Source organism: Pelophylax lessonae (assembly GCF_965119305.1).
Source record: "Pelophylax lessonae genome assembly, chromosome: 1".
Taxonomy (NCBI): domain Eukaryota; kingdom Metazoa; phylum Chordata; class Amphibia; order Anura; family Ranidae; genus Pelophylax; species Pelophylax lessonae.
The window spans coordinates 124,338,891-124,360,885 of NC_138768.1; the positions used below are offsets into that span (position 1 = coordinate 124,338,891).

General features: G+C 42.7%; 1 protein-coding gene across 2 annotated transcripts in view; it reads left to right on the top strand.

Moving 5' to 3' along the window:
- The window catches only part of DMGDH (dimethylglycine dehydrogenase), a 90,408-nt gene that overhangs the window by 59,109 nt on the left and 9,304 nt on the right, over nucleotides 1-21,995 (top strand). For both annotated transcript variants that reach the window (XM_082243711.1, XM_082243710.1), the window contains exons 9-14: nucleotides 84-237; nucleotides 2,759-2,924; nucleotides 10,486-10,616; nucleotides 12,165-12,382; nucleotides 12,458-12,615; nucleotides 17,550-17,609. In XM_082243711.1, the coding sequence (XP_082099837.1) occupies nucleotides 84-237; nucleotides 2,759-2,924; nucleotides 10,486-10,616; nucleotides 12,165-12,382; nucleotides 12,458-12,615; nucleotides 17,550-17,609 (887 nt within the window). The remainder of the gene's footprint in view (nucleotides 1-83; nucleotides 238-2,758; nucleotides 2,925-10,485; nucleotides 10,617-12,164; nucleotides 12,383-12,457; nucleotides 12,616-17,549; nucleotides 17,610-21,995) is intronic.

Here is a 21,995-nt window from a genome sequence, read left to right on the forward strand (position 1 = left end):
TGGAGAGGACACCCTTTTTTCTTCTTCCCTTTTTTCTTTTTATCAATACTGCTATGTAAAATGAAATATTTGTATATTTTTAGTTGGTTATCCCAAAGAAGAAAGATTTGCAGGAAGACCAACAGAAAGGATGAGTGGAATATATGAGGAGCTGAAGACAAAATGTTCCATGGGCTTCCATGCGGGATGGGAACAGCCCCACTGGTTCTACAAGCCTGGCTATGATAATGAATACAAGTAAGTGTTCATTTTTCAAGGCATGGCTAAGATCGGGAAACTCTCTATCTAGAATTTTTTTTTTAAAAAAGCACAAAGATAAGTGAGTAAATAATCGCTGCTGATCTGTAAAGCTACCATACACACATACGTATGTCTGAGAAAAATAAAAACTGCTTTGATGTTTTGACAGATTACATCATATTTTTAATTTTTGGTTTTGCCCATTTTAAATCAATTGTCAACTGCCGTAATAGTTTGTCTATCTCCTTAACTACAATATGGTACGGTAGTAAAAAAAAAAATGGGTCCAGGGATCTCAGAGATGTGTTCAAGAAGCCATTGTAGGAATGATACACAAAATGTGTAAACTTATAACAACCAATCACAATTTGTATCTTTTTGTTTTGTGGGAAAATTCATTTTGAAAGTTTATTTTTCCAAACTGTTAAATTTTTTGGGCTTTTCTTTTTATTACCAGCATAATTAATATGAATGAAAGAAAAAAGAAACAAAACCTTCAAAGGCAGAACAAACCTTCATCAAGTTTTTTTTTTATTTTTATTTTTTTATTTCTAGACAAATTGTCAGCACCTTTTTTCTACATTTCCTCACTCCATTTAATTTTTTCATAAATTTATATGAAATGTTTTTTTCAAACTTGTTAAACTACAATTTATTTTTAGTCATACGATACATGTTTTAGAAAGTTCCCATATAATACAGGAGATAAGAAGGTGCAAATGGTACAGTAGAACCCCAAGAACTTATGTATTGGAGAGAGTGGGTTAGAGTTAAAATATCTGTCAGGTTTTTAACCACTTAAGCCCCGGAAGATTTTACCCCCTTCAGCCAGGGGGTTTTTTGCGATTCTTTACTGCATGACTTTAACGGACAATTGCGCGGTCGTGCGACGCTGTACCTAAACGAATTTGACGTCCTTTTTTCCCAACAAACAGAGCTTTCTTTTGGTGGTATTTGATCACCTGTGCGATTTTTTGATCATGCGCTATAAACAAAAAAAGAGCGCAAATTTTGCAAAAATAACAATATTTTTCACATTTTTTATATGAAATTCCCCAAAAAAATGTAAAAATCTAATTTTTTTAACATTTTCGGCCAATTTGTTTTATGCTACATATGTTTGGTAAAAAAAAAATCGCAAAAAGCGTATTTTGATTGGTTTGCGCAAAAGTTATCGCGTTTACTAACAAAGGGAAAGATTTTTGTCATTTTTGGTGTTTTATTTAAAACGAGTAATGGCGGCGATCTGCGATTTTTTTTGCGGGACTGCGACATTGCGGCGGACAGATTGGACCCTTGACTGACATTTTTGACACTTATGGGGTTACCAGTGACATTACTGCAGTAATCAGTGCTATACATATACACTGTTACTGTAAAAATGACACTGACAGGGAAGGGGTTAACTGTATTGGAGAGGGAGGGGTTAAGTGTGTCCTAGGGGCGTGTTTCTAACTGTGATGGGACATGGCTACTAGTGTAAAAACAGAGATCAACAGTCCTACATAATAGATCCGTCTGATCTCCATTTTTACACAGGGGAGAATGACAGGCGGCTTGTTTACATTAGCCGCCTGTCTTTCTCCCTTCCCGGCGAACGATCGCGAGTGACCGGCGGACATTGGGTCCGCCGGTCACACGCACTGACTTGTTAGGGAACGAGCCGGGACGGGCGCGCGCCTCAGCGGGCGTGCGCTCGCCCGCTATTGGCTCACAAGCCGGTGACAGGCTAGTGACGTACCGGCAGGGCCAGATTAACGTAGGGGCTATTGGAGCTGCAGCTCCAGGCCCCTACCTTTATATAGGCCCCGGGTTGGCCATATTCACTGTTACCGCTCTTCTGTCACTTGTAAACACAGAAGTCTGGCTTCTATGCTCGCTTCCCCAGGCAGCTCCCTCAGAACCTCCCCACACAGCACGAAGGCCGGACAAGGAGGGACAGTTGCCGATGCATGGATGTGTTTATGGGCTTCAGAGACAGCATCCCATGTTGAATTAGGCATGCATGGCTGCACCCTTCCTCCTCTGGGTGCATGCCAAGGCACGGCCCTTAAGGCCCTTCAAAATCCTCAGCACCAAGCCCATGATGCTCTTAATCCGGCCCTGCTTACCGGTACGTCACTTTGCCTGGCCGGGGCTGACCGATGCGGTATATGTACTTGCGGCAGTCGGCAAGTGGTTAATACTCTATGCATCCTTATTGGGGAGAATTGTCCTCACTTCAGAGACACAGCAAGAAATAAAAATACATTTTTCCTAAAGCAAGACAAATTCCATCTTTGACAGTTGTTTTTACCAGGTGTTCCAATTGCTCCAGTTCTGGTGACAACTGTAAAATTTAGAATTTCCTTTCATGTTTTCCCCTGGTAACCACCGTCACCGGTCCAGGGAATAAGAAGAATATCTCAAATCAGGGCACCAAAAACTTAGCTAACCCTTACTTGGTCTGGAGTCATACTCTAAGGATAATATCTGTTTATTTGACCTCACTATACTATATCGATTTCTCTTCTAATAGACCGAGCTTTCGGAGGACAAATTGGTTTGAGCCAGTGAGACGGGAATATAAACAGGTCATGGAGAAGGTGGGGGTGATTGACCTGACTCCATTTGGCAAGTTTACTGTAAAAGGAAAGGATGCCATTAACTTACTAGACCATCTTTTTGCCAATATCATTCCAAAGGTATGTGTGTATGCCATTATGTTGGTAAATTAATGAGGCAAAGAAACATTCAGTGCTTGAATTCTTGACAAAATGTAAAATCTTACAGGCTGGTATTGATTGTCACTGAATGTTACCCATTGCTTTAGAGGGAAATTATAGTGTATTTCTAGTGGATGTGTATTATTGCCAGTGTTGCCAACCGTCCGTATATTTACGGACAGTCCGTAAAATCAGGGCACTTTTCTCCTGCCCGTAAATGCCCGTAGCAGGAGAAAAGTGCCCGTGAAAAACGGCAACGATCGGCTCGGTTCGGAACTGCGCATGTGCAGTTCCGGAAATGCCCGAGATGACCCGATCATTTCCTGTTTTCGGGCAGGCGGGCGGAGCCCTGGCCAGGGAGGTGGGTCTGGCTGCTGTCAGGACTGTCAGAAGATGTGAGTGCGGCACGCCTACTTGTGACAAGGCGCCGCTGAGTGCTGCTGATTGGATGTCATGGCGCATTTCCCCGCCACACCACCGCCAGGCGCCAGAATTTGAAAATGTGGAGCAAAGCTGAGCTTAAAGTTGAGCAGGCGGCCGCGGCGGCGGAATATGGAGCCGTGGTGGAGTCTGGAGAGGAGACAGTGTGACTGTGCTGCAGGACGGAGTCGGACACGGCCAGCATCCATCCACAGTCACAGAGGGAGTCACAGACACCAGCTCAGGAAGGCACAGGTCGGTCAGATAAAGGCATAAAGGCAGTCTTTGCTGTTCAGAGCTTACTGTTAAGTTAATGCAGCAGATAGATTTATTTTGTGTAGATGGACCTGGGTTAATGTATGTTTCAGTCATTTTACTAAAAAGAATGTTTGCTCTGCCTCTGGCAAAGACAAATGTCAGAGCTGAAGACAATTTATTGTATTAGAAAGGAGCTTTTAAGCTACAATGTAAAACCATTTTCAGCAATCATTAGGCTTTTAAATTGGGAGAGTGGTTTAAGAGTGCCCAGAGAAGAACTTTAATTTAAAAGCCTAATGCTTGCTGAAAAATTGTTTTACATTGTAGCTTAAGCCTCCGTTTCCACTACTGCGGCTACGAAGTCGTGCTACTTCTAGCGCGACTTTGTAGTGTAAGTTGTTTGCTGCTTTCAGTGCGACTTGTCCCTCATTATAGAGGTAAGTCGCACTGAAGTCGGCCCAAAAGTAGTGCACAAACTACTTTTGAAGTCGTCGCGGCAGTGAAAACGGGCCGAATTGAAATCAATGGCTTTTGACTTGCTGTGCGACTTGACATGTGTCAAGTCGCACAGCAAGTCGCAATAGTGGAAACGAAGCCTAAAAGCTTCTGTGAGGAGAGAGCTCATCTCAGCAGAGCAGACTGGCTGAGGAGATTCACCTTTTGGGCCCCCCACCAGTCTCTTCTATTGCTGACTAATCCAAGACAATTTCATTAAACTTTTGTTTAACTTAAACACATTGCTAATAGCAGTATCTACATGTTTATAGTTTAATTATTCATATTTGCACAGTTTAGCACTGAAAACGGCTATTTTATGTACATTTTTGCAATGTCAGTAAAAAATTTGTGCCGTCCGTAAATTTTTGGCATTCTGCCAGTAAATTTTATTCCGGGAGGTTGGCAACACTGATTATTGCAGCATATGTTGTAAACTTTGATATGGCTTTCACATTTCTAAATGATTACCCTTCTTTTTTTTTGTTATTGTACTTAAACAGAGAGATTTGAAGTGGGGGCTCTGTATTTGATTCAGTCTTATTGTTTAGCAGCTGTTGGGATAAGATATTGGCCCCACAAAGAGTGTATTGCTTTTAATAATTTGGCTGACTGCAAAGACTTGCTACGTGAGAAGGAGCAGTAAAGCACAACCACGGCAATTTAAATACAGTAAAACCTTGGATTGAGAGTAACTTGGTTTGAGAGCGTTTTGAAAGACAAGCACAGTTTTTATAAACGTTGACTTGATAAACAAGCGATGTCTTGGTATACAAGTAGCGTCATGTCACAACTGAGTATAAAATAGAAGAGAGGCGCCTCTAAGTGTAGCAATATGGTTACATTTAATGAAGGTATAACATTTAGCAACTCATATGGTTGATGATTAAAACAGGCACATCTAAGATTGCAGGCATGTGGGGTAAAGCTGTCCACATAGACCGGCCCCCTCACCGCCATCAATGTCATCCCTTCCATGTGCCGCTCTATCAGCGCTTTAAGCCTCGCTTTGAGATCGTTCTACTGCAGGTTAGTGTTCCCGGTCACAACTGCAGACTGACAGCAGTGAGAGCCGGCGGTGCTGAGGATGGTCTATGTGGACAGCTATACCACGGATGCCTGCATACTTTGATGTGCCTCTTTTAATCATCAACCATGTGAGTTGCTAAATGTTGTACCTTCATTAAATGTAACCATATTGGTACACTTAGAGTCACCTCTCTTCTCTTTTATACTCTGTAGCTCCTGCTACATTTTGCTTCTAATCACCTTGTGGAGGCGCCATGTGTGGATGGACATTTTATGGTTACACAACCTATCACATTGCTATAATCTTTTTATATGAACTATAAACTGAAGGATTTATGAATAAATGGTTGTGGAATGAGTTATTTGAGTTTCCATTATTTCTTATGGGGAAATTTGCTTTGATATAAGAGTGCTTTGAATAACAAGCATGTTTCCGGACTGAATTATGCTCGCGGTCCAAGGTTTTCTGTACTTAAGTAAAATCTACATAACAACGGTAATGGTTTTCATAAAAAAAAAAAAAAGCCATTAGGAGATAAAAGATAGTTTATACACCACGGACTCACTGAGATTGATTTACTAAAGCAGTAGAGGTGCATCAGAGTGATTCTGATTGGTCAATGATCTGTCCAGGAAGCGCTGCAGAAAGAAGAGGGAGAAGAAAGGGAATTTGAAATCCCCAAACTGCTACACTGGCTATGTGTGCACAGACAGCTCATCAGCCATCAAGGTTTATAAATTTGAGTGGTGGGGAGGGTGTACAGTGTTAGTTCACCATTTAATTTTCTCTGAAAAGGTGACCTTACATGTTAAAATTGTTCTAAAGCCTAAACATTTCTTACCCTTCTGCATTCCTTGCATTAAGGTAAATAATGTTCAGGTATCAGTATCCCCCCTCACTCCACCTTTCACTTACCTGAGCCCTCATTCTATTCAGCACCATGCACGCCTGCAGCTCTTCTCTCCTCTCACTTCTGGGTCTCGCTGGCTTTGCTGGGGCACCAGGAGCCATTGGCTCTCTGGGCTGTCAATCAAAACCAGTGATGAGCGAGTGGGGGCGGGGCCGAGTCACGCTGTCTGTGTCAATGGATGCAGCAGCCGGGCTCAGGAGTGAGCATGCACGAGTGCCCCCACGGGGAAGCCCATGGGGGCACTGGACAGAGAGTAGGGGCAAGGAGCGCCGGTGGGGGACCCAAAAAGAGGAGGTTCGCGGCCGCTCTGTGCAACTCCATAAGTAAACAAACATTACTTTGACATTTTCTGAAGTCATCCATCCACCTCTGTCGCTTAGGTTCCAACAATAATAATTTATTGTTGTATAACAGAGAAAATTATGATCAGCAAGGGTTTTTTACTGCTAAACCCTAAGACTGGCCATATACTGTTCCTTGGAAGCAGGTTGAAATTAGCTCAATGGATGGCCCTTTTGGCCCTCTTCCATTTGAAAAAAGTAAATTGTTTATTCATCTTTTTTTTTTAGGAGCCTGCTGGAAAATTTTCAGCCAAATAGCAGCTGCACCCAATCAGATGCAGCTACTGTTTGGCTATCTTGACAGCTGGCTGGGCTGTCTGTCAAAACACAATAGCCACAGCAGGATATTTGTCCATCCATGCTTGGATGGAGGAATGTATTTCTTTTTTCTTGCATGCTGAAAAATACAAAAACATCAGTGTATGGGCAATTTAGGAAATGTATAGCTGCCATACCTGACCACCAACCAACTTTTCAGGTTACAATTTGAACAATGAGTCCTGCAGAACACAGTATTTTTTATTTTTTGATAGTGTAGTGCTGCCCGGCAGGAGCTACTTGGTAGATTGGGTTCTCTGTTCTTTTACCTCTACTCTGAGAAAACATCACCCCCACTGACACACCAGCAAATTAATAATGCACTGCTACTGGGAGCAAAAATATATACCCTGCACACAACTAAGGGCCCGTACACATGATAGGAAGATCGTAAGAAATTTTTTTTACGATGAAGATCTGCCGATTATCTGATAGTTAGTGTAGTGCTTTTAACAGCCGATTCTGACTTTTTGGACGACAAAAACTAAAGGTGCAGGCTAGAAAATGATGATGGTATGTGAAATCATATCTGATTTTCGTTTAATTAGTACCGTTTGTCCGAAAAAAATCATAAGAGCAAGACTATGTATGCTCGGAAAGGAAAGAATAAATTACAAAACAATTCAAGACATTACATCACTTCTGAATTTGTATTTTGTCATACGTGAATTTTCGTAAGTTGAGTAACCTCTTCAGTTTTGATATGAAATTAGCATGCAACAAAACAGGCGATTATTCATCCGATAATCTCATCGTGTGTGCAAGGCTTTATGTTCAGTATCAAACAGCAAACATCAGACTGGTTAGTGGTAAATTAATCTAATATATTGTCACAGGTTGCAGTAAATAGCAGTATGCACATAAATAAGTAAAGGATTAGGGTAATCACAGTTCATTGGACAATATCTTTACTAGGCTATAGCAGCATAGAATGAAGTTCTATGCAGCTAAATTAGAGGAAAACTGGTAATCCACAAAATCAGCAATAAGTAACAGCACCAAAAAATATTAACAGCAATGATAATCAATACTGCAATAACTGGTCTGGAAAGAATAGACTATATTCACTTTAGAATCCATGCTATATGAATGGCAGCAATGCAATGTAAGACTCCCTGAAGAGGTACCTCTTATTGTGGACAATAGGCAAAGGTCCTGTAAAGCAGCAATCTAAGTGAGCAGTCTTTAGCCCAAGTTCTTCAAAAAGCTAGCGTTGAGGCCCAGTCTTTACAGTGGTGCACATGAGTACAGTCCTAGCAAAGTCTGCATGCAGTAAATAATGCTGCTAGTTAGATGCCCAGTCGCTATGTGCACAGTCTCTGCTAGGAACAACAGGTTAATGGCAGCAGTGTCCTCTCACTAATCCCAGCGATATAGCAACAGGGTTCCCGCTGTTCAGATGTCAATTCACTTCTGGATCTGCCTGGAGCAACTCCAGTCCTCAGCACATATCTGCAGGCTTGTAGCAGGGTGATGTGCACACAGGAGCAGCGATGTGCACACCTCGGTCTCCTTACAGCCAAGAAGAAATTCCCCAGTATTCAGCCTGGGCTTGTAAAAATACATCTCTCTCTCTTTATACCCAGCTCACATCTCCCATTATTTAACCACTTACCGCAAAGTGACTTACCCATACATCGGCTGACTTAGCGTGGCTATACCGGGATGATGGATGCCTGTAGCTAGAGGCATCATCCCGGTACCGTTGTTTAGAGCCGGCGGTCGGCTTTCGAGGGTAATGACTGATGCGGCTCGGGAGCCGCTTGATCGTTACCTCGGTGAGCGGGAGGGGACGTCCCCCCCCTCCTGCCGCCTTCTGCGGCTCTGCCCGGGTCTCCCGTCCCACCGGCACGTCCGCCGGCTGGATGGAGTCCCGATCGAAGCCGGCTTCGATCGGGTCTCCGATGACGTAACCCGGAGGCGGCTTCCATGACGTCACGTCCGGGTTACTCGGCTGCTAAAGGCGGCAGATTCAAAAAACTAGTATATTCAAAAATGCAGTTTTCGGCGTTTTGAATACATGGAAGTGTAGTGGAGGGGTCTAGGGTCTTTTAGACCCTTGATCCCTCCATAAAGAGTACCTGTCACTGCATATTGCTGTCACAAGGGATGTTTACATTGCTTGTGACAGCAATAAAAGGGATCAGATTTTTTTTTTTTTTTAAAAACCTGTGATGAATTGAAAAAAAAAATAAAATAAATAGGAAAAAAAAATTTTAGCCGCCCCCGTTGCCGTTAGCTCACGCACGAAAGAAAACGTATATGGAAGTTGCGCTGCAAATGAAATCACTGTTCAAACCACACATGTGAGGTATCGCCTATACACTACACTCTAAGTCTAAACTGGTAACCGTTAAAAAATTTGAAAGCGTCGCCTATTGAGATTTCTATTGACCGTAGTTTGTCGCCATTCCACAGGTGTGTGCAATATTAAACCATAACATGTTGGGTATCTATTTACTTGGCGTGACATCATCTTTCACAATATACAAAAAAGGAGCTAACTTTACTGTTTAGTTTTTTTTAAATGCAGTGAAATGTGATTTTTCGTAATTTTTCCAAAAAAATGGCCGCTGTACAAATACCGCGTGACAAAAAATAATGCAATGACCGCCATTTTATTCTCCAGAGTCTTTGCTAAAAAAATATATATAATGTTTGGGTGTTCTAAGTAATTTTCTAGCAAAAAATACTGATTTTGTAAACAAAAGTGTCAAAAATAGGCCTGGTGGGTAAGTGGTTAATGCTGCTAACCATCAAGTCTCTTGAGCTCCTTCTGCTTGTCAGCTCCCCCTTGTGGAAAGAAGTGAGGTAGTGTTAAAATGGTAGTAAACTCTTTCCCATAACTTTAGCACATATAAATCAGCATTAAAAACACTACTGATCACTGCGTTCAAAACCCGCGTGACTACAGTTTCATTCCTGCTACACTCCATGTGACCATGTAACGTCACATGGGGTGTAAACTTGGGCATAGGATGGCATACTGTAGCAGAGATCCGCTGCAGTAAACAGTGGACTTTGCTACAGTGGGGTCAAACAGGTCGGCTATGATCGGTGGTGTTCTGTCGAAATCTCCAACTATATCTCTTCCAGTGACACTCCAGCAGTAAATTTTGACCAGTTGGCTCTACTACCCATATGCGTGCGCGCACCCTGCAGATTAACAGTTTGGCGGCAGCAGACATCTTGTTTCACCCAGCCACGTCTTGAATTTCAGACTCATTATAGCAATAAAATAAGCATAAATGCATATATACAGTGTTTTAAAACCCGTATAAGCCTATAAGTTTGGCGCTAAGAAACCACCAAGATTATACCAAGAGCTACATTAAAGACCGGAAGTATTTTGTAAAGCAGACTCGGAAAACAATACTTATCCCGGCTTGTCCCGTGAGGTACGAATTTTAAAACATCTCAAAAAAGTAAGTATCATGGAATTGGGGCATACTATTTTGTAATCACTTAATATAATGACCTAGATAAAAAGCAGCATCTGAGTGGGAGAGTTTACTACCGCTTTAACCCATTCAGCTGAAGTCCATTGGAAGTACAGAGAGCAATGCAGCACAGTATCCTAAATCATTCTCTGTATCTAGCCAAGCACCTGGCTACAATAGCTAAATATATAAAATTCCTTTGTTTCTGAGTTGGTGATTGGTAAAAATTCATTAGAGGTAGAAATTTATCTTGGAATGTCGATGACTAGTATGATGATATGTGCTCATGTTGTATTGGGAGAAAATAATTGGTACTCTGTGTGTACAGGTGGGCTTCACCAACATAAGCCACATGCTGACCCCTAGAGGGCGGGTCTATGCTGAGCTCACTGTGTCCCATTTGTCTCCTGGAGAGTTCCTGTTGATCACTGGCTCTGGATCTGAACTGCATGATCTCAGGTGTGTCCAGCATTTTGTTCCATGTACTATATATTTTTTTTCTTTTCTTTTCTGGGTAGTTAACATTTGGCATAAGCTTGCACCCATGTAACGCACTTCTTAGCCATCATAAAGGCCCTTTTTTATACTGCTATCACTGAAGCCTGCGTTCATTTTCAATAGGCATCTTAACAGAATGAGGGACTTTAGGTGACTATAAAATGAAGGCTAAGGAGTGTGTAGCCTGTTATTGGCAATATAATGTTATTTTACCTAAAATCTATTTTTATGTGATTTATCAATACTTATTATTGCAATCCAAACATTATTGCCCCAAACATAATGGATTGTTTTACTGTAAGAATTGACCAGTGTAGGACCGGTACATAACATTTTCTTGATCAGGCCTCATACCCGCTGGTGCTCTTTATGCACATTTCCAATGTCAGAAAGGGGCTCCATTAGTGCTCTGGTAATTGGGCTCAACAGTGGGTGCAAACAGCAATACATAGAATCCTGCATACAGAACAACCTTCAGTAATCAAATGGAAGCCCCTGATGAGATAACACTTTTGTGTGCTTTTAAAGCAGATAATTGTTTTAAACCAATGAGTTTGTTACAGTAAGCAGCCAGGTACAGTCAGGTCCATCAATATTGGGACATCGACACAATTCTAATCTTTTTGGCTCTATACACCACCACAATAGATTTGAAATGAAACAAACAAGATGTGCTTTATCTGCAGACTTTCAGCTTTAATGTGAGGGTATTTACATCCAAATCAGGTTAAAGACTTTTGTAATTCCTACACCGTTCACCTGATTTGGATGTAAATACCCTCAAATTAAAGCTGAAAGTCTGCAGTTAAAGCACATCTTGTTTGTTTCATTTCAAATCCATTGTGGTGGTGTATAGAGCCAAAAAGATTAGAATTGTGTCGATGTCCCAATATTTTTGGACCTGACTGTATCTGGCACCATACTGCTTGAATGTACATGTAGTTTCACAGGACAAAAAGCTCTGCAAATGGTTTATAAATACACCCCCCAAGTGTCTAACTATTCTTGGATTTATATATGTTGAAGCTTCTCTAAGGTTGTGAATTGCACCACTGCTTAGTGATGAGGGTCATAGACTTTATTAAAAAGGAACATGTGTCCCCATGAACAAACTTTTTAGGCTTTTTAGGCTGGAGTGTGCGCAGATGTGCTGAAGTCCTCTGACCGGCCTTCAGAGCCCTGGTAGAGCCCTGTGACACACCTGCACACATTCAGAGGGGCAAGAGGAGGCATGCACAGACACGCCAAGTATTGAAATGTCCTTACTAGTTCATAGATGTGCCGCAGGGCAGTTCCAGGACTCGAAGCCCTCCCATCTTCCCATAGCACAGAAACACAATTACGTTAAAAAAAACACCCGAATATGAGTCAAGGAGAGGGCAGAAGAAAACAAGTTTTTTTTTACTTGGGGTGAAGCTAATATCCATTCATTCATATGTACAAGACACATGCTTTTTTTATTCCTCAATTACTATGTACTAAATGGCTCTGACTTTACTGTGTTTGCAGATGGATCGAAGAGGTGGCAGCCCAAGGCCAGTACAGTGTAGAGATCACCAATGTGACAGATGAGGTTGGAGTTCTTGGTGTGGCAGGACCACTTTCTAGAAAGGTTCTGCAGAAACTGACTTTGGAAGATCTGAGTGAAGAAGCCTTTAAATTTCTACACAGCAGAAGAATGAACATTGCTGGAATTCCTGTAACCGCCATCCGGATATCCTATACAGGTGAGGATGAGATATTTGAAAAAACATGGGCACCATGTCTTCAATAATGGTGAATATAATGCTGTGTGCTCCTAGGTGAGCTGGGCTGGGAGTTGTACCACAGGAGAAAGGACACCTCTGCACTCTATGGTAAGATCATGGAGGCCGGCCAGGAAGAAAGCATTGATAACTTTGGCACTTACGCCATGAATACACTAAGGCTGGAGAAAGCGTTTCGTGCCTGGGGGGCAGAGGTAAGAGCAACTCTGAGTACTATGCTCTTTTCCTTTACAAGCACGTTTCTCTTTGTGGCAATTTATTATATTGCTTGCTATCCAAATGAGTACACCACAGTTTCCAGTCTATATTAATGCTGGAGCCTTAACAGGACTGGACAAATCTAAGTTGCATGGTAGTTCAAGTAGAGCTGAAGAGTTTTTTAATTTTCAATAGAATAAGGGAGGGTTATGACCTCTGTCAGTTTTTTCCCATCTGTATCCAAGGGTGTAGGAACCCACACAAATCTGGGGGGGACAGCATTTTTACTCGCCAGGTATATGCTTTTCCGTGCCCCCATCAATGCAGAGTTCAGCACGCGAGCCCCTTTCAATGCAGAGCGCCACAGCATTGTCCCCAATCACTGCAGAGCAACACAGCATTGTCTCCAATCACTGCAGAGCGCCACAGCATTGTCCCCAATCACTGCAGAGTGCCCACAGCATTGTACCCCAATGATTGCAGAGTGCCACAGCATTGTACCCCAATGATTGCAGAGTGCCTACAGCATTGTACCCCAATGATTGCAGAGTGCCCACAGCATTGTACCCCAATGATTGCAGAGTGCCACAGCATTGTACCCCAATGATTGCAGAGTGCCCACAGCATTGTACCCCAATGATTGCAGAGTGCCCACAGCATTGTACCCCAATGATTTCAGAGTGCCCACAGCATTGTACCCCAATGATTGCAGAGTGCCCACAGCATTGTACCCCAATGATTGCAGAGTGCCCACAGCATTGTACCTCAATGATTGCAGAGTGCCACAGCATTGTACCCCAATGATTGCAGAGTGCCACAGTCAGCATTGTACCCCAATGATTGCAGAGTGCCACAGCATTGTCCCCCAATCAATGCAGAGACCAGCGTGCGTGCTCCCTTCAACCCAATGCACTTACCTGGCGGCGGCGGCTTGGCTATCGAGGCAGCGGGAAGGTGAGCGGCTTCTCCCTCGTCCTCTTCTGCGGCGGGAACCGGCGGGAAGGCCCCCATTGCGACGTCAGCGATCGGATGTCCTGGATGATGATTGGTCCAGGCTGGAGACTGGACCAATCACAGCCAGGACATCACGAAGGTGGGGGTGGCCAAGCGCTCTTTCCTGCGCCCAAGTTACGCCCCCAGAAGGCAGCCAATCGGCACCTTTCTGGGTCGTAAACCCCACTAAACTGGGGGGGATTTCACCATACCTGTCCCCCCCGCATTATTTCCTGGGAGGGATGTGTCCCCCCCGGTTCCTACGCCCATGTCTGTATCCCATTGTAGAGATTTCCCTTCATTTCCTGTCTCAAAGCCACAATAGGAAGTGAAAAGAGATCCTTCCAAAGTAAAGGTAATCTCAGGAAGTCACCACAGGTAGTCAGGGAGAACTAATGTCCACATTGAAAGATTTCCCCTCTATTCTATGGTGGCCATTGGCATTTACTTTTACTTTCAGGCCGGGTTCACATACATGCAGCCGCGGTTTCCAGCCTGGGGTCCGGTGCATTTCTGTTCACCAGTTCAGGTGCGATTCAGGTTCGAATTTTTACCTGAATTTGCACCTGTACTGGACCAAAAAAACGCACAGGACCCTTTTGGAAACAGCACCACAGCCACCCAGACATGTGTGAACCGGCTCCATTGAGAGCTGGTCACACTCACATGTTATGCAAATTGGATGCGATGAAAACCGCACCTGACCGCACATATGTGAACCAGGCCTAACTGTTAATGGTAACCTGGACAAATATAGAGAATAAATCTCCGTAAAGGGGCTATAGACAGACATAAAAACCTGATAGGTGTCTCCCTCTCTACTCTAAAGCTATAAAAATAAAAAAGTTTTGCCTTCAGTTATACTTTATTGTGCCTAAAAAAATTAGAGCTGCCGTCTATTTTTGTCCTTTCTAAGATGTCTACTAGATTGGGCTGACATTCTCCTACATTTTACATTAGCTTGTCCATGCCTCTATTATAAACAGATTTGTTGAAAGTGAACTACTTAGGCTGCAGGGGTGAGGGGGTCAGCCTGTCAGTGCTCAGACCATACATTGCACACTGCATCAAATTGGTCTGCATGGCTGTCACCCCAGAAAGAAGCCTCTTCTAAAGATGATGCACTAAAAAGCCCACAAACAGTTTGCTGAAGACAAGCAGACTAAAGACATGGATTACTGGAACCATGTCCTGTGGTCTGATGAAACCAAGATAAACTCATTTGGTTCAGATGGTGTCAAGCGTGTGTGGCAGCAACCAGGTGAGGAGTGCAAAGACAAGTGTTTCCTGCCTACAGTCAAGCATGGTGAAGGGAGTGTCATGGTCTGGGGGCTGCATGAGTGCTGCTGTCACTGGGGAGCTACAATTCATTGAGGGAACCATGAATGCCAACATGTACTGTGACATACTGAAGCAGAGCATGATCCCCTCTCTTTGGAGACTGGGCCGCAGGGCAGTACTCCAACATGATAACAACCCCAAAAACACCTCCTAGACGACCACTGCCTTGCTAAAGAAGCTCAGGGTAAAGATGATGGACTGGCCAAGGATGTCTCCAGACCTAAACCCTATTGAGCATCTGTGGGGCATCTTCAAAGGAAGGTGGGGGAGCGCAAGGTCTCTAACATCCACCAGCTCTGTGATGTCATCATGGAGGAGTGGAAGAGGACTCCAGTGGCAACCTGTGAAGCTCTGGTGAACTCCATGCCCAAGAGGGCTAAGGCAGTGCTGGAATATAATGGTGGCCACACAAAATATTGATACTTTGGGCCCAATTTGGACATTATAACGTAGGGGTGTACTTACTTTTGTTATATATATATATATATATATATATATATATATATATATTGTATATACACCGTATATTATAATTTATATTCATTCTGCTTCAATCTCATACAGTATCTGTGAAATGGAAATGAAAGATAGCCATACATACAGTGCACCCGGAAAGTATTCACAACACTTCACTTTTTCCACATTTTGTTATGTTACATCCTTATTCCAAAATGGATTAAATTCATTATTATTCTCAAAATTCTACAAACAATACCCCATAATGACAATGGGAAAGACGTTTGTTTGAAATCTTTGCAAATTTATTAAAAATAAAAAAGGAAAAAATCCCATGTACATAATATTCACAGCCTTTGTCATGACACCTAAAATTGAGCTCAGGTGCATCCTGTTTCCACTGATCATCCTTGAGATGTTTCTACAACTTGATTGGAGTCCACCTGTGGTAATTTCAGTTGATTGGACATGATTTGGAAAGGCACACACCTGTCTATATAAGGTCCCACAGTTAACAGTGCATGTCAGAGCACAAACCAAGCCATTAAGTCCAAGGAATTGTCTGTAGACCTCTGAGACAGGATTGTATGGAGGCACAGATCGGGGAAGGGTACAGAAAATTTTCTGCAGCATTGAAGGTCCCAATGAGCACAGTGGCCTCCATCATCATCAATAAATGGAAGTAGTTTGGAATCACCAGGACCCTTCCTACAGCGGGCTGCCCTGCCAAACTGAATGATTGAGGGAGAAGGGAATTAGTCAGGGAGGTGACTAAGAACCCGATGGTCACTCTGACAGAGCTCCAGCATTTCTCTGTGGAGAGAGAAGAACCTTCCAGAAGAACAACCATCTCTGCAGCCCTCCACCAATCAGGCCTGTATGGTAGAGTGGCCAGACAGAAGCTACTCCTCAGTAAAAGGCACATGACAGCCCACCTGGGGTTTGCCAAAAGGCACCTGAAGGACTCTCAGACCATAAGAAACAAAATTCTCTGGTCTGATGAAACAAAGATTGAAATCTGTGGCCTGAATGGCAAGCGTCATATCTGGAGGAAACCAGGCACCGCTCATCGCCTGGCCAATACCATCCCTACAGTGAAGCATGGTGGTGGCAGCATCATGCTGTGGGGATGGTTTTCAGCTGCAGGAACTGAGACACTAGTCTCAGGGAAAGATGAATGCAGCAATGTACAGAGACATCCATAAAAAAAACCTGCTCTAGAGCGCTCTGGACCTCAGACTGAGGCAAAGGTTAATCTTCCAACAGAACAATGACTCTAAGCACACAGCCAAGATAACAAAGGAGTGGCTAGACTTGAACCCGATTGAACATCTCTAGAAAGATCTGAAAATGGCTGTGCACCGATGCTCCCCATCTATCCTAATAGAGCTTGAGAGGTCTTGCAAGGAAGAATGGGAGAAACTGCCCAAAAATAGGTGTGCCAAGCTTGAAGCATCACACTCAAAAAGACTTGAGGCTGTATTTGGTGCCAAAGGTGCTTCAACAAAGTTTTGGGCAAAGGCAGTGAATACTTATGTACATGGGATTTTTCCTTTTTTATTTTTAAGAAATTTACAAAGATTTCAAACAAACTTCTTTCACCTTGTCATTATGGGGTATTGTTTGTAGAATTTTGAGTAAAATAATTAATTTAATTCATTTTGGAAAAAGGCTGTAACATAACAAATTGTGGAAAAAGTGAAGCGATGTGAATACTTTCCGGATGCACTGTATGAAATGATAGTCTGGGAACTCGAGCACAGAAACCTTAAAGTCTAGGTGCACACTACATACAGGTTTGGGACTGCATGAAATCACGCGCTTTCCCATACTACTGCATTAAAAAGGCACTGCTGCTAGCAGACGCATGGGAGTGCCATTAGTTCTTAATGGCATCTCCATGCACTGGAAACCACAGCGCAATTTACTGTGCTGGGAAACACACTGCAAAATGCAGCTTCAGGGAATCCCTGTGAACCTAGGCTTATGTGATTTCTCTGCATCCATGTTTGTGCGGGCACAGCAGCATCTAACAAAAACGAAGAAATACAGCTTGTGTGCATGTGTTTTGTTTTGTATTGTAGCAATTTTACAACATATCAATGAGTTGTACTAATCATACATTTTATATTTTGGCTAGATGAACTGTGACACAAACCCACTTGAGGCTGGGTTACAATATTTTATAAAGTTGAACAAGGTAAGTGAAAAAAAGTACTTGTGCAAATTACCGCTACTACTATTATTAATAATAAAAATATGTGGGTGCATATTGTCAAATCGTGTGTACCACACTGCCACCTTGTGGTTGCTTCATTAAAACTGAAGCACAGAAAAGGTGCAATGCAAAAAGAGTTGTTGCACATAGTGACCATCCAGGAGTCTTATGGGCCATACACACTATACGATTTTCTGAAGACTTTTTCCTTTAGATTTACCAAAACCAGATAATATGAGGTCAAACCTAAACACGTTCAATGTGTATGCAATCAGGCCGGCCCTTGCACTACATAGTTGAAGGTAAATCTAAAAGGAAATCTAACAACAAAAGTTGTATAGTGTGTATCCAGCCTAATGGGCCAAACACACTATAAGATTTTCTGAAGACTTTTTCCTTTAGATTTACCAAAACCAGATAATATGGAGGTCAAACCTAAACACTTTCAATTTGTATGCAATCCGGCAGGCCCTTGCACTACATAGAAAAGGTAAATCTGAAGGAAAAAGTCTTCAGAAAATTTTACAGTGTGTATGGCCCTTTACATTTTTAAACATAAAAAAGGGGGAAACAGATTGGTTTTTACTGACAATTCCCTTGTTCGTTGTTTATAGTACTGATCTCTTCCCTTCTCTAACAGCAGAGGAAGAAGAGAGATTGTAATACTTGTCAATGAGGAAAGAATAAATTAATCAGCAGCTACATTCTGTTTTACTGAGACTATGGAATCTCTAGTAACCTGGATTAAAACCCCTAACCTCTCTTATCCTGCACAGATGACTATTAAATAGGGATGCACCGAAATGAAATTCTTGGCCGAAGCCGAATAATAATGAAATGCTTGGCCGAAGGCCGAATACCGAACGCGGTGTTTCGCATTTTTTACATTTATTTTGCCAATTTTTAGGGGGCACGCTGATGGGCACATTTTATGTTAGGGGGCACGCTGATGGGCACATTTTAGGTTAGGGGGCACTCTGATGGGCAAAACAAAACATTTAAATCAGCGTTGCTCTTAACATAAAATATGCCCATTAGCGTGGCCCTTAACATAAAATATGCCCATCAGAGTGCCCCTTAACATAAAATATGCTCATCAGCATGTCCCTTAGCCTAAAATAAGGGGCACGCTGATGGCCACATTTTATGTCTCTGTTGGGCACATTTTTTTATTTTTTTTTTTTTAAGGGGCACTTTATAGGGCACTCTAATGAGCATGGCAAGTGGCAACATATGGCAAAATATGCCAGTCTGCACACTAATGCTTGTGCAGCTACCGTATTCTCCCCCAAATGTGCTCCACATACCTCAACTGCAGCCAGGTCGGAGCCAAAAGCCGCGAACAGGGGGGCGGGGCGTGCACATAGTGTCACGCTCGCTGGACCGAGTGTGAAGGAGCCGCAGTCAGGAGCAGGGGGCGGGACGCGCGTGTGACGTCACACCCCCTACTCGCGGCCGGACAGGACACCGGCGGCGTGTGAGCAGGGAGCCGCAATGAGGAAGGGGACTGAAGGACTCCTAGGTAGCGGGCTCGCGGTCCGGGCGGAAGCATCGCGCGGGCCGCCATTTAGTGACCGCCGCTGACATTGTTCGGCACAAATTTATTCGGCCTTTTTACTTATTCGGCCGAACACCGAAAGTGCTATTTTTTCTATTTTCGGCCGAATAATGTTCGGCCGCCGAACATTCGGTGCATCCCTACTATTAAACCCTCCCAATAACCAGCATGTTTCTTCATTAAAAAAATAAATAAAAAAATGTCAAAAACTAGATCATCTTGTGGTGTATGCTTTCCAAAAGGGGTAACTTATGGGGTTCTCAAACTGTCCTGACATTTTTATTTTAACTGAAACGAAGAAAAACTGCTTTCTTTTTTATTTTTTATTTTTTTTAAGTTTGTCTGTTTTTAATTTTCACAGTAAAAAATGAAAAAAAAAAAAAAAACAGTAGTGATTAACATTATATATATATATATATATATATATATATATATATATATATATATTTTTTTTTTTAGCAGAGACCCTAGAGGATAAAATGTAGATGTTGCATTACTTTATGTCACGCTGTATTTGCGCAGCGGTCTTACAAACTCATTATGTTTTGAAAAAATACACCTTTTTGAATTTAAAAATAAAAAAACAGTAAAGGTAGCTCATTTTTTTGGTATAATGTAAAAGATAATGTTACGCCGAGTAAACTGATACCTAACATGCCATGCTTTAAATTTGCGCACTCTCGTGGAATGGCGACAAACTACGGTACTTTAAAATCTCCAAATGCGACGCTTTAACATTTATTACAAGTTACTAGTTTAGAGTTACAGAGGAGGTCTCGTGCTAAAATTGTTGCTCCTGCTCTAATGATAGCAGCAATACCTCACAGGTGTGGTTTGAACACCGCTTACATATGTGGGTGTGACTTGCGTAAGAGGGCACGAGCACAGAGGGATGGGGCACTTTAGTTTTTATTTTTTCTTATTTATTTTACTTTTTATTTTTACACTGTTCCTTTAAAAAAAAAATGGTATCACTTTTATTCCTATTACAAGAAATGTAAACATCCCTTGTAATATAAATAAGCATGACAGGACCTATTTAATGGGAGATCTGGGGTCAAAAAGAAGACCTCAGATCTCCCATTTACACTTTAAAGCAAAAAAAAAAAAAAAAAAACATTGGCCCTTTAAGGCCGTTAGGCGGAAGTGACATTGCTCCAGTCCTCCAAGGGCATAGAGTCGAGTCTGGGCCATTTTGCCTTCACTTGACTTCCTGCTCATCACTCCACAGGATCGGATCATTTCTGCCGCTACCGACGGCTCTGGTAAGCGGGGGAAACGACCAGGAAGCGGCGGGAGGAGGGGTGCACCTCTCCCGCTGCCCATAAAAGAGATCCCATGGGGAATCCACCACCGGAACCACCTTTATGTGAAATAGGTTCTCCCACTCTATAAAAAAATACTGGGGATATGGCAGTTAGCTGCTGCCGAAACCATGGTATATAACGTCAAAATAATGACATATATATACAGTAGGTGGTCCAGAAGCGGTTAAAGTGTTCAGGGCCGCTGATAGGGGGGGACCACCAGCCCTCTTGTGGGGGGCCCGAGCACACAGGGGGGCCCACACAGAGAGGGGGATCAGTGATGGACAACGAATACAGAAATCTTCCTCCAGCACCTGAATCTGATCTCTGTCCCTCTCCCTGCTATCAGCCTTTATCTGTTGAGAAAGAGACAGCCTTCCCTCACTAATCCCCCTCCATTGTGTGCCCCCCCCCCCTCCCAGCACTTATCTCTGCTCAGGAGTTTATTTGTAAATTGTAACTTTGTTTCTCTCTCTCTGTCTCTCTGATCACTGAGCTCCAACTGCCCAGTCTGTATATTTTTCTCATCTCATCTTCTTTTTTATTTAACATACTTTTTTTTTAGATATAGCAGGAATTATGCGAGTTATGTTATATTTGTGTCTGATAATAGTGATTTTGTTGTAATTTTAGCTAAATATATCTTTAATATTTTCTTGGGGGGCCCTGCCAGGTAGTCTGTACGGGGCCCTGCGATTTCTAACAGCAGCCCTGAAAGTGTTACTAAACCCACAACAGTGAAATCAGTCTGTATATGCAGTAAAGCATGCTTGTTATACTCACTGTGGAACCTAAGGGTTAATCCTCTGCATTGTGTAAAAAGGCTGTTCGATCCTGTCTTCTCTGATCCTCCCTGTTCTTTCACTGTCTCCAATTCACCTTCTGATAGAACAGATGCTTGGGGACAAGCTGCACATGCTCATTTTGGTGTGTATTGCTAGAGAGTTTTTTTTTCTTGGGAGGGTGCATGTGGTCAGCACTGGGCCAATCAGCACTGTCCGTACAGAGGGTCAGGGGTCATGCAGCCTCATAGGACAGTACGAGGAGAATGAAAACTACTACTATAAGCTTTAACCAGGGCTTGGCCGGAAACTGATAGAAGTCATAATCAGTGTTGGTCACCTTACTTTAAAAAAGTAATTAGTTACAGTTACAAATTACTTCTCCCAAAAAGTAATTGAGTTACTGACTCAGTTACCACATTGAAAAAGTAATTAGTTACTCAGCAAAGTAACTGTGACTTTTTTTTACTATTTTATAATGCAATTACGTTCTATAAGATCTTTAATAGTGGTGGCGGTGTGGCACACTGTGGGGGTCTGAGTCCTCCTGACTGTGTGAGTAACTGTATTTTTTTTTTTTGGTACTTGCTGTCTGGAGTGGCTGGCTGGTGGTGGTGGTGTGGTACACGGGTGGTGGCGGTGTGGCACACTGGTAGTGGCGGTGTGGCACACTGGTGGTGGTGGCGGTGTGGCACACTGGTGGTTGTAGCGGTGTGGCACA